The sequence below is a fragment of the Giraffa tippelskirchi genome, chromosome 8 (genome assembly GCF_054371585.1).
Source record: "Giraffa tippelskirchi isolate mGirTip1 chromosome 8, T2T-mGirTip1v1.2.pri, whole genome shotgun sequence".
NCBI classification, from domain to species: domain Eukaryota; kingdom Metazoa; phylum Chordata; class Mammalia; order Artiodactyla; family Giraffidae; genus Giraffa; species Giraffa tippelskirchi.
Window position 1 is genome coordinate 95,561,405 of NC_137282.1, and position 13,063 is coordinate 95,574,467.

Here is a 13,063-nt window from a genome sequence, read left to right on the forward strand (position 1 = left end):
CTTCCTTAGCCATACTGCCCCTGCAGTTCAATTGTGGTTTTATCCCCACCTCTGAATATGAGTCGTCCACAGGAGTATGCTCCTGAGGCCGCCTTGGAGGACTTGGGTTTGCCTCAGTTGAGAATTGGGTGTAGAGGTGGTGCAGCTGCTTCCATTATGGGGACCCTGGCAGTGCCAGGAATGTAGGGAAGCTGGTGGCCACGGGTACAGGAGATAAAATGTTCTTAGGGTTTTTCTAGCCTCTGGCTACTCTGCCCCAGAGAGGATAGAGCATGGAGATGGTGTGGCTACTTGGATCATGGGGACCTTGGCAGCACAGGGGAGCCTTTGGCCATGGACACAGGAGGTATGTTAGGGTTTTTTCTAGCCTCTGGCAGCTCTGCCCCAGTAGGGATAAAGTGTGGAGATAGCATAGTTGCTTGGATTGTGAGGACCCTTGAAAGGTTGTTGCTGAGCCATGAAAGGTGCAAGGATTCTTGGCCTCAAGAGGAGAGGAATTCAACCCAGGGCCAGTAACGAGGCTTGACTGCTCAGAGATTTTCTGTAATAAAGTTTTATTAAAGTAGAAAAGAGACAGAGAAGACTTCTGACATAGACATCAGAAGGAGGCAGAAAGAGTGCTCCCCTGCTGGTCTTTAGGAGGAAGTAATATATATATATATACATACTAGCAGGCTGCTAATTAGAGAAAGGAAATGTCTCAAAACTTCAGAGAACAGCACCAGACCCCTCACCCACAACATTCATTTTGAGATAACACTGGCACAAGGTGAGTCATCCCGGGCCATAAAATGATTGACACGAATCTTGAAGAAAGGCAGGTTTCCAAACAAATACATAGTCTCATTAACATAGATTAGGAGAACAATTGTATGAGTAAAACATACTGGTTTGTTGAGCCATTATCGGTTTTGTGTGTGTGTGTGTGTGTGTGTGTGCGCGCGCGTGCGTGCGTGCAGTTAGTTGCTCAGTCATTTCCAACTCTTGCAACCCCATAGACTAGCCTGCCAGGTTCCTTTGTCCATGGGATTCTCCAGGCAAGAATACTGGAGTGGGTTGCTGTTTCCTTCTCCAGGTGATCTTCCCAACCCAGGAATTGAACCCAAGTCTCCTGCATTGCAGGCAGATTCTTTACTGACTAAGCTATGAGGGAAGCCCCATATATATACAAAATATATAATTTTGTATAGAGAAGGGGAAAAAAACATCTGTCACTCGTAGTTGTTTCTTCCTGCCGTTTAAGAGAGAAAAAAAATGTCTGACACTTGCAGCCTATTTCCTCTGTTTGGAGACCCCTAGCCTTCCGGCCTGTTACCCTTTCACCCTGGAGGCACAAAGTGTGCCGGGATGCCAGCTGCCTCAGGTGCAGGAGCTGTGGTACTATTAAGAGTTCTTTTCTAGCCTCTGGCGGCCTCTAGCCTCAAAGGGCATCCCTGGCTGGTCCTTTTCTTGTTTCCTGGCAAAGAAGGCACTCAAAGGTCACCCCAGGGTGGTGATGAAGTGTGAAAGTGTTAGTCGCTCAGTTATGTCTGACTCTGCAACCCCATGGACTATAGCCCACTGGGTTCCTCTCTCCATGGAATTCTCTAGGCAAGCATACTGGAGTGGCTTATCATTCCCTTCTTCAGGGAATCTTCCCAACCCAGGAATTGAACCCAGGTCTCCAGCATGACAGGCAGATACTTTACTGTCTGAGCCACCAGGGAAGCTGGCTGGGGTGCTTCTCTGTTGCTCAGTGTGTCAGGCACTCAAAGGGTCACTCTCTCTGGGTTCTTTCTCTGTTGATCAGCCGGCATGTGGGGAGAGAGAGACTACAGTGATTGCTCCATCCCCTGCATGTGACCCAGTAGTATCACGTTACCTCCATGACTACCCGACTTTCCTCCAAAGGCATTCCTCTCTGCGATCTCCTCCCTCATGTCCCCTGGGGCCATCTCCCTGCAGTCAACAGCAAACCTCACTCTGGAATTGCTCCCCAATCCCTACATTCCAGCTCCCAGCCACCACGCATTCCAGAGGACTTGCATTCCTGTCTGGACTATATATGGATGCGGCAAGGATCGTCTGTGTGGTTCTCACTCCATTCAGACTGTCACAGATCAATTGCTGCCCTCTCCAACAGCCTCAAATGCTTCCCTGCATCCCAAACAATGCCCCAATGTGGTGATCTGACCCCTGCTTCAGTTCCCTCACCCTCCAAGTACAGGTCCAGTCCTGCTTACTCTCCTCTTTTTCACTTCCTTCCTTTGTCCTATCAAGTTTTGCGTGGATCTATATATTCCTTTCCAGGGGTCAGGGACTCCTGGTCTCAGCTGGTGTTCTGAAAGATCTGTATCTTAAGATGTATTCCTGAAACATTTGTGGAGATGTACTCCATGTCCACTACTCCTCTGCCATCTTGTCTCCCCGCCCCCATAGGATTATTTCTTGATGGTTATAGATGAAATTAGTAACATCAGATGCTCTGGGGAAGGAATCTTACTTTATACTGTGTATCCTTTTATGCCTTTTGGATTCTACACTATATGCATTGTATTATCATGAAAAACAAAGGGAAAATGAAAATAAACCAACCGATCAAAATGCCAAGATGCTTTTTCAGGGGCTTATTAAGTACTGATAAAAAAATGAATAAAAACTACAGTACAGCTATCTTTTTGATAGTGACGGTCTAATGCACATTTTGGTAGGTAGTATGATTTTAAAGATTGAGGATATGATCCTCTAGTTAGAGATATTTCTAGACTACTCTCCTTTAATAAAATGTTCTGGATTTACCAACTATTAATGGTTTTCTCATTGTATCTAACACATCATTCCACAATTTCCTTTAATTAGGTATTAAATAGATTTGTACTATCAATAATGTATATTAAAATTTACATGTTGAGATCCTTTAAAAAGTGTAAAATATCAGTTTGAATAAAATGATCACAAAAGATGCAATGAAGTCTATTATTAAAAGCAGATAAAATTTATAGTCAAAATTCAATTTTTTTTCTTCATATATTTTTTTACTTACTATCTTCATATGTGATACCACTTGCTTCTTCACTCCAGTCACTCCAAAATCCTTTACCATCTTCCTTCATACAACGAATCCTAAACACATATTCTGTAAAAGGTTTAAGGTCCTGAACAGTGAATGAAGATCGGGTAGATGAAGTATCTTCAGGAGGAACCTGAAAACAAAGCAAATTGACCAACAAAAAATCCAGAGATATTTATTACAGATCTTCTAAACTGCCTAATATTTAGAAGCTAATTAATGAAAAAGCCTAATAACTAATCAAAGAAGACTAATTTGACTCAAACTCTGCAGAGAAATAAATTCAAGAGAAAAAAGCAGTCAAAATTAGTAAAAGTTAATAGGTTTGGGAAATATGGAAACAACTATTATTAATCTTTTCATCCTTTTTTTGTTTCTTTCTTCTAGGCTCCTATAACACTCATGGTATTAACAGGAAAAAGAGAAATTCCAATTAAAATTTAATTCAAGGAGGGTTTACTAAAGGAAATGTGAGCAGAGTGTAGGAAACCTTATTAGATAGTATAGGCAGTACTCTGGGGCTTAGTGGTGTTACCACCTTTAGAATCAACGGGAAGAGGGGTGGTACCAGAACCTGGAAGAAGAGGGTCACAAAGGGTTAACTTGAGAGGAGTAGTGACTTTAGGTTGAGACAGGAAAGCTTTAGGGAGGAAGCAGTGCAAAAAACATGCTGATCTCACTTCTCTCTCTCCTCCCTCTTGCCAAGACCCCTCCTCCCATTAACTAGGGACTTATTAGGAAACTAGAGAACCAACAGATGAAATCCATACAGGTCTGCATCCCAAGACAAAGAGTAGGTGGAGAAGGGTAGAATATAAATCTAGATGGGCAAAAGGAAGATATCCAGCCCAATTAGGAAAAACAAAAGCTATCTTTGTAGATAAACTTGGTTTTCAGAAAAAAAAAAGAGTAGACTAAACATAGATTTAGTGACTTCCGTGGTGGCTCAGACAGTAAAGTGTCTGCCTACAATGCAGGAGACCCAGGTTCAATCCCTGGGTCAGGAGGATCCCCTGGAGAAGGAAATGGCAACCCACTCCAGTATTCTTGCCTGGAGAATTTCATGGATGGAGGATCCTGGCAGGCTCCAGTCCATGGGGTTGCAAAGAGTAGGACACAACTGAGCGACTTCACTTCATTTCACTTCAAACATAGAAAAATAACAGGTTCTTTCTACCATTCTGAGATTTCAATATTGAATATAAAATGTGTCAGTCTTTTTTCTACAAGTGAATTAAGATTCTATGATATTGAAAAAATTTTGAAGAACTTCTGGTATGTATCTTCTCTGTACAATGCTCATGTACAACATGAAGCATTAATCCATTTTAGTTTGTTGCTTTTTCTGATTGTATTCTGAGTCCATGTGGAATGGAGGACAGAAGCAGGAAGGTCATGGGCTCAATTCCCTTCGGAGCTCATTATTGCAACCAGAGAAACAAAGCAAAGGTATACTGTTAATGATAAACAGAGTTACAACAGAGTAGTATGCAGATCTCAATGCTATGATGATAGCCTTTTAAATTAAAAGCTCCTAGTATTTCTTCCGCTTATAACATCATCTTTGGGTGGTGGTGGTGCTATTCAGTCACTAAGTCGTATCTGACTCTTTGCAACCCCATGGCTGCAGCACGCCAGGCTTTCCTGTCCTTCACTATTTCCTGAAGTTTGCTCAAACTGATGTCCACTAAGTCAATGATGCCATCCAACCATCTCATCCTCTGTTACCACCTTCTCCTCCTGCTCTCAATCTTTCCTAGCATCAGGGTCTTTTCTAGTGAGTCGGCTCTTCACATCAGGTAGCCAAAATGTTGAAGCTTCAGCTTCAGCATCAGTCCTTCCAATGAATATTCAGGGTTGATTTCCTTTAGGATTGACTGGTTTGATCTCCTTGCAGTTCAAGGGACTCTCAAGAGTCTCCTCCAGCACCACAGTTTGAAAGGATCAATACTTGGGTGCTCAGCCTTCTTTTATGGTCCAACTCTCACATCTTTACAAGACTAGTGGAAAAACTATAGCTCTGACTGGATGGACTTTTGTTAGCAAAATGATGTCTCTGCTTTTTAATACACTGTCTAGGTTTATGATAGCTTTTCTTCCAAAGAGCAAGTGTCTTTTAATTTCATGGCTGCAGTCACCATCCACAGTGATTTTGGAGCCCAAGAAAATAAAATCTGCTACTGTTTCCATTTTTTCCCCATCTATTTGCCATGAAGTGATGCGACCAGATGCCATGATCTTCGGTTTTTGAATGCTGAGTTTTAAGCCAGCTTGTTCACTCTTCTTTTTCACCTTCATCAACAGGCTCTTAAGCTCCTCTTCACTTTCTGCCGTTAGGGTGGTATTATCTGCATATCTGAGGTTGTTGATATTTCTCCCAGCAATCTTGATTTCAGCTGGTGACTCATCCAGTCCAGCATTTCACATGATGTGAAAGAAAGTTAAAAGAAAGTGTTAGTTGTGCAGTTGTGTCCAACTTTGTGACCCCACGGACTGTAGCCTATCAGGCTCTTCTGTCCATGGAATTCTCCAAGCAAGAATACTGGAGTGGGTTGCCATTCCCTTCTCCAGGGGATCTTCCCGACCCAGGGACTGAACCTGAGTCTAACGTATTGCAAGCAGATTCTTTACCATCTGAGCCACCAGGGAAGCTCACATGATGTACTCTGCATATAAGCAGAGTGACAATATATAGCTTTGACGTAGTCCTTTCCCAATTTTGAACCAGTCCATTGCTCCATGTTCGGTTCTAACTGCTGTTTCTTGACCTGCATATAGGTTTCTCAGGAGGCAGGTAAGATATTCCCATCTCTTTAAGAATTTTCCACAGTTTGTTGTAATTTTGGGTATACAGTCCTTTTATTTTTCAATCTTATAATCCCTCTATTTCATGGGTTGGCAAACTTTCTATAAAGAGCTAGACTGTAAATACTTTAGGCTGTGGGCCAGATGGTCTCTGTTGCAGTTATTCAACTCTTTCTATGTAGCACAAAAATCATCAGAAAGAATATGTAAACAAATGTTTGTGGCTATGTTCCCATAAAACTTTATTTACAAAAACAGATGACAGGCTGACTTTGGCCTGCAGATGTAGTTTGTCAATGCCTGCTCTACCTTACCCATATACTCTCTTCATTCTTACTCCTCTACCTAATCTGCTTCCTGTTATCTGTGGTCCTTTCACCTCTCACCAAAAATGCTATTCCCTCTCATTCTGCATCACTTCCATATTTCACTTAAAATCTACTGTGCTGAGCAAAATTGTATTCTCTAACTGGATGTCTTCCTGTTGGTCCTTGCTTGAAATATAGATCTAAAAGTGTCAAGCAAACTACTTCACATAACCAGAAATTTAAGACATTCAGAAAATGACTGAGACTTTTCGGTTAGTAGGTTAAAGAAAAGACTATTTGAATAAACAGTAACTTTCAACTTACCTGGTTCCAAGTTGAGGAGTCTTTGGTCCTATATTGAATGTCATATTTCAGAGTTATAAAATTCTTAAAACGTGAGTCAGTCCATGTCAATTTTAAAATACTAGACAGTTCCTTTGAGTTGTTGACTGATAAAATATGTGGTGGATTGAGCTTCACTGAAAAATAAAAAAGATCCTAATGTTTACCAGGGTTTACTTTTACAACTTCTTACAAAGTCCAATATACTCTTTATATTTCACAATATGCATTTATTCTCACCAAATGAACAAATTTGTCTAAAAAAATGCTATACCATACTACTATAATGGAAAGAAAAGGTTCCTAAAGAAATTCTAGTTCTTTTCCTTGTCAATTGATTACATTTGTTAATATTTTCAGGTTCAGATATTAAAAGTTAAATAGTGATGACAAATGGAATTTAAAAAAAGAATAAAAATGAAGCATATACACTATGACTATAACGTTGTAAGATGTTTGATATCTGAATAGATATCAGAGATAATGTTAAAAGTAAAAACAGCTGTCAGTGTGGTTTGATTATGGATATTTTTCTTTTTCCAAAGTACTTTTAATGTTGTTGATAAAGTTAATTTGTAGAAGTCACTAAGGAAATAAATGCTTATTATTTTTACATTAATTAAACTCAAAATTAATTTATAGGACACTGTATATTCTAATAAATTCTCAAATTTAGGTTTATAAATACCTTTATCTATAGGATCAAAATTGATATGATCTGAGGCAACTTTCCCAAGGGCATTCTCTGCTTCTACCCAGACTTCAATGTTGACAAAATACACAGAAGGATAATCAACAGTGCATGAGGTGGGGGTGTCACGCTTTGCTTTACAATCATCAAACTTCTCTGTTGCCCTAAATACAAAAATGGTAAAATCAGTCATTAAAAATAGATTTGAATAAATTAAGAGTGAAAAAGGTTACTTGAAAAGAGTTTGATGAGACCCAGATTATCATAGCTTAGAATAAATAAGTTAATTTCAATAAGTTTAAAACAAACTGTTGAACACTAGAAACAAAATTTGTTAAAAATTCACCTGTTTTTCTTTAAAACTGAGTTTGATCTATATCTTAAAACACAAGATTATTTTCAAAATTTTACTCCAAGAATATCATATTTAGAATCTTATGCTCTAACCCAATGATCCTTCTCCAAAACTTATTAGTGATATTAGTCCTATTTCTTTCCTTTCCTTGAACAGAATCTTTACGGTATCAGCAATGTCTTGCTTTAAGCACAGTATGCTTTTTCAAAACACAATATGCTAGGAGGTGATAGAGCAGGGATAGAATTTCTATCCTTCTAGAAAATTCCCTCAGCCCCTTTCCAACCACTCAACCACTTTCTAATTTCTATTATATATATATATATATATATATATATATATATATATATGCTGTTTTTTTAAAATAGAAGGATAAATCAAAACCAAACCAAAACAAATAACCTTTGGAAGGAGGGGGGAAATAAGGTAAAGGAGATAGGGAACAGAGACTTCTATAAACACACTTTGTCTTAGAAATTTGTGTGGATTAATTTATTACTTTATACAATGAAGAAAATTCTTAAAAACCACAAGCAAAATGAAACAGCTAGAAGAAAGGAGATATAGATGTTAGATAGATGGATTAACTAAAAACCTATAGTCTAGATTTTAAATTGAAAATATCAGTACAAGTTCATGATGTATTTTATCTTAAAAACATTTTCAGTTCTTTCCACTAAAAAAGCCTAGAAACAACAACCCAGCAGCAATCAGCTCCCCAACACCCAGACTATAGTCTCTAAATAGTATTCCACACCAAGTGGAACCATGACTACTCGGGAATTGGTTGATTCTAGGTCTGGAACAGAAAACATATTAAGATGAACCTGGAACATCATGTCACTTCAGAAATCAGGACGCTATCAAAGAACTAATGAAGTTGTGTCAAAAGGATAAGCCAATCTGAAAAGTTCCCACTAACCAAAGATGGGACAATTTAAGTACTAAGAAGAATAACTGTAATGGATTAAAACACATCAAATCAGGAATTCCCAATGGTCCAGTAGCTAAGACTCTGCGCTCCCAATGCAGGTGGTCAGAGTTCCACCCCTGATCTGGGAACTAAATCCCACATGCCGCAACGAGGAGTTCGCATGTTGCAACTAAAGAACCTGAACGATGCAACGTAGATCAAAGATCCTGCGTGCTGCAACTAAGACCTGGTGCAGCCAAATAAATAAATAACAAGACATCAAATGTTTAAATATGAATTCATAATGAGGAGAAAAATCCCTTATATCTACCTTTAGAAGATGCTAGGGGTTAATTAATCTAATTAATGATGTAAATGCTCAAGTGATTAAGGGTGGAGATATATGGATGTCTCTAACTCACTCTGAAACTCATCAAAAAGAGATGGGTTGGTAGATGGAGACAAGCACAGTAAAATGTTAACTGTAGAATCTAGGTAATGAGTATGTATAAATATTTACTGTAAAATTCTTTCAACTTTTCTTTATATTTGAAAAAAAAAAACTAAAGGGAAATTCTGTAATACCCGATACCATTGCTCAAATTTTAATATAAGAAAAGGAAAAACAAACATTATATGGTCGTTCCTAATGAAAATGTATATAACTCCTATGAATTAATTTTTTTGGGGAAAAAACTGATTAAATGTCTAGATCTAATGGCAAGTTTTAGTAAATAAAGGGACAGAGGAATGTGTTAAATAATGTATAACCATTATTTTAACAACTGACCTGCAAAGAAAGAAGGTAGAACCTATGGTTAAGAGAGACAAGATATATGAATTGGCAATATATGGTGATTACTTAAATCTTGATTTGACAAGTGTAAAAATATATACATACATTCATGAGACAACTTGGAAAATTTGAACACTAATTAAAAATGTAACAATATGACAGTATTTTCAATTATAGTTGGATTTGTTTTAAAGTGTCCTTATCTTTTCCATAAAAGTACTAAAATATTTATGGATGAGATGATATGATGTCTATTTTTTTAAAACAATCTGAGTGTGGGGTATATGTAAGGTAAGACTCGTAATGAGCTGATAATTATTGAAGCTCGGTGATGAGCATGAGGATTTCTTACACTATTCTTTCTATTTTCATGTTTCAGGTGTCCCAAAATAAAAAGTTAAATAAAACATTTAAAACTTTGCATTTAATAATACTACCTCACAAAATAAAAATTCTACCAAAAAGGCAAACTTAATAAAGTCAATGTACAACAAATTTAAAATAACTTGCCACTCAGATTTTAAAGTGTAGTTTGTTTCCAGGTGTGTTTCCCTTCCAGGATCCCACTGACACATCATTTTCTTTCCTTCATTCACAATGCAACTCAAATTTTTAGGTTTTTCAGGAGGCACTAAAAGGGAAAAATTAGCAATTTTCAAAAAGCTTCATATTCACGAAAAGCATACAATTTATATCCTCCTCTAGACATTTAAGACAACCAAAATCAGACAGAAAAAAACAAAGCCAAGAAAAGACATAATGAAATACTGGTGACTAAAACATTAATTTTTTTCTATGTAAATTCAAACATTTTAGATAGTAACATACATTTTCCATCATAACTGTCATTAATATGAATGTCATCATATGTTTCAAATTAACTTTCTACACAAAGTGAACTTTCATTTATAGCTGGAAAGCATTATCAACTGACTTCTCAAGTGCATTTTAGAAACTAATACTTGAATGTTAGTAAGAGGCAAGTAAATAGAAGCAAAAATGATTCATTTATATCTCTCCCTTCCCAAACTCTGCTGGAGAGAAAGCAAATGCTAAAATTATAGTGTTAGATGATCCACAAATTTGGCAATCCATTCTTGGATCATAGTAAATTTATCTGTCTACTTCAGTATAAAAGGACTCTCCAGTATTGATTCACCTTCTTCAGATAGTTGCTTTACACTGCATTTTCTGCACCACTAAGGGATACTCAAAGTTACTATGAACACAGTCACAGATTTCAACTCAACATTTTTGGTGGGTATCTCATGTCAAAATATTTTTCTAGAAAGCTGACAGATGCTTGACTTTCAGGAAAAATATAAAACTTGTGTTACTCTTTAGGCTTTTATATATTTGTAGTGCAAATGCAGTTCTACTTCTAAGCTCATTTTTTTTTTTAAACGTTTAAAAAAAAACAGTTCAAAACTCACTGAGCTGACAGTTACTGCATTTCAAAAAGACCAAAAGACAATGGACATTAAAGATGTAATTCACCAGTCATGACAAAGTCTGAAATAAAAGAAGTAAAACAAAACTTACAGCCTGAAATGATTCTGATTCCATAAACACTCCGATTAATCTGTCCAAACATACGAATGTTGCAAGTGAGCAGAGCATTTAATAAAGGTATATTTGGAAATGTGACACTAGATGCTGTTCGGTTTATGACAGTATATTGCTCATAAGGAACAGTAACACGGCCTGTTTTCCAGAAAATGTCATTAGCATTCATATGAAAATCATCCATACATTTTTCCTTTAGCACACAAACTGCCGTGAAATTCGAACCAAGTTGTACAACTGAAGATTCAGGGTGGATATGAGCACATGGAACTATAAATCCACCTGGAAAGGAATAATAACAGAAAATGTAAGAATAGACTGAATTTTTCTGGTACAAAATGACATTCTATATCAGTATAGTTCCTCTATCATTAAAATATCTCTAAAAACACAGAAAAAGAAGAAACACAGTGAAAGTTACTATCACCAGAATTTAATGTCTAAATTTGAAAAGAATTATAATAATTATGTGGCAGATGGAGCTGGATTAAAAAAAAAAAACCTATGCAAATTTTAGCCCTTTTTATAACATTCTACTTTGCTTTAGGAAATAGTTTGCTTGCAGGGTGATTCATATTTGCTCCGCCACCAATTTCGTTTCTCAACTCAGACCTGGTGTCTAAATAGACCCACCAGAAGATAGGTGGTGGTCTCTGCTTCTCACCAGTCCTGAGGGTGCAGATGGGGGCATGCAAAGACAGTATACGTTGTTCATATGTCAAAATCAGACAAAAAGTAAAGAGCAAGGGTGTAATAAAATAAAAACAGGATGAGTAAAATAAGATGACTAAATACATTGGTTTTAGCAATAAGTATATGGGATACAATCTCATAATAAAAAACAAAGAACCAAATTATATAAAAAAATAAAATGCAGCTACATGATTATCCTATGACCTACTCCATGTTGACGACATCTAAACCTCTGTTTCTAACGTCCTGTTTTCAGTGGCTTACAAGACATCTACCTGAGATATTTAAAAAGTACTTTAAAATGAACATGTCTAAAATTATACGTATCATAGTTCAGTTCAGTTGCTCAGTCGTGTCCGACTCTTTGTGACGCCATGGACTGCACCATGCCAGGCTTCCCTGTCCATCACCAACTCCCCGAGTTAACTCAAACTCATGTCCATTGAATCGGTGATGCCATCCAACCATCTCATCTTCTGTTGTCCCCTTCTCCTCTCATCTTCAATCTTTCCCAGCATCAGGGTCTTTTCAAATGAGTCAATTCTTCGAATCAGGTGGCCAAAGTACTTGAGTTTCAGCTTCAGCATCATTCCTTCCAATGAATATTCAGGACTGATATCCTTTAGAATGGACTGGTTGGATCTCCTTGCAGTCCAAGGGACTCTCAAGAGTCTTCTCCAACACCATAGTTCAAAAGCATCAATTCTTTGGCACTCAGTTTTCTTTATAGTTCAACTCTCACATCCATACATGACTACTGGAAAAACCATAGCCTTGACTAGACAGACCTTTGTTGGCAAAGTAATGTCTCTGCTTATTAATATGCTGTCTAGGTGGGTCATAGCTTTTCTTCTAAGGAACAAACATCTTTCAATTTCATGGCTGCAGTCACCATCTGCAGTGATTTTGGAGCCCCCCAAAATAAAGTCTGTCATTGTTTCCACTGTTTCCCCATCTATTTGCCCTGAAGAGATGGGACCGGATGCCATGATCTTAGTTTTTTGAATGTTGAGCTTTAAGCCAATTTTTTCACTCTCCTTTTTCACTTTCATCAAGAGGCTCTTTAGTTCTTCTTCGCTTTCTGCCATAAGGGTGGTGTCATCTGCATATCTGAGATTATCGGTATTTCTCCTGGCAACCTTGATTCCAGTTTGTGCTTCATCCAGTCCAGCATTTCTCATGATGTACTCTGCGTATAAATTAAATATACAGGCAATATTTATACAGATAAGGGTGACAATATACAGCCTTGACATACTTCTTTCCCAATTTGGAACCAGTCTGTTGTCCATGTCCAGTTCTAACTGTTGCTTCTTAACCTCAAGAGGCAGGTCAGGTGGTCTGGTATTCCCATCTCTTGAAGGATTTTCCACAATTTGTTGTGATCCACACAGTCAAAGGCTTTGGCATAGTCAATAAAGCAGAAATAGATGATGTTTTTCTGAAACTCTTTTGCCTTTTTGATGATCCAGTGGATGCTGGCAATTTGACTCTGGTTCCTCTGCCTTTTCTAAAACCAGCTTGAACATCTGGAAGTTCACGGTT

General features: G+C 37.6%; 1 protein-coding gene across 35 annotated transcripts in view; it reads right to left on the minus strand.

Moving 5' to 3' along the window:
- IL6ST (interleukin 6 cytokine family signal transducer) overlaps positions 1–13,063 on the minus strand; it is a 62,359-nt gene that overhangs the window by 23,051 nt on the left and 26,245 nt on the right. For 15 of the 35 annotated variants that reach the window (XR_014061485.1, XM_081517888.1, XM_081517875.1 and 12 more), the window contains 5 exons: positions 10,802–11,107; positions 9,770–9,890; positions 7,193–7,359; positions 6,487–6,641; positions 3,023–3,182 (listed from right to left, as the gene is read on the minus strand). Coding sequence is in view for 34 of the 35 variants with exons in the window: in XM_081517893.1 (XP_081374019.1) it covers positions 3,023–3,182; positions 6,487–6,641; positions 7,193–7,359; positions 9,770–9,890; positions 10,802–11,107 (909 nt within the window). In the remaining variant the exon portion in view is untranslated. The remainder of the gene's footprint in view (positions 1–3,022; positions 3,183–6,486; positions 6,642–7,192; positions 7,360–9,769; positions 9,891–10,801; positions 11,108–13,063) is intronic. The other 20 variants (XM_081517891.1, XM_081517879.1, XM_081517892.1 and 17 more) reach the window with 3 other exon arrangements.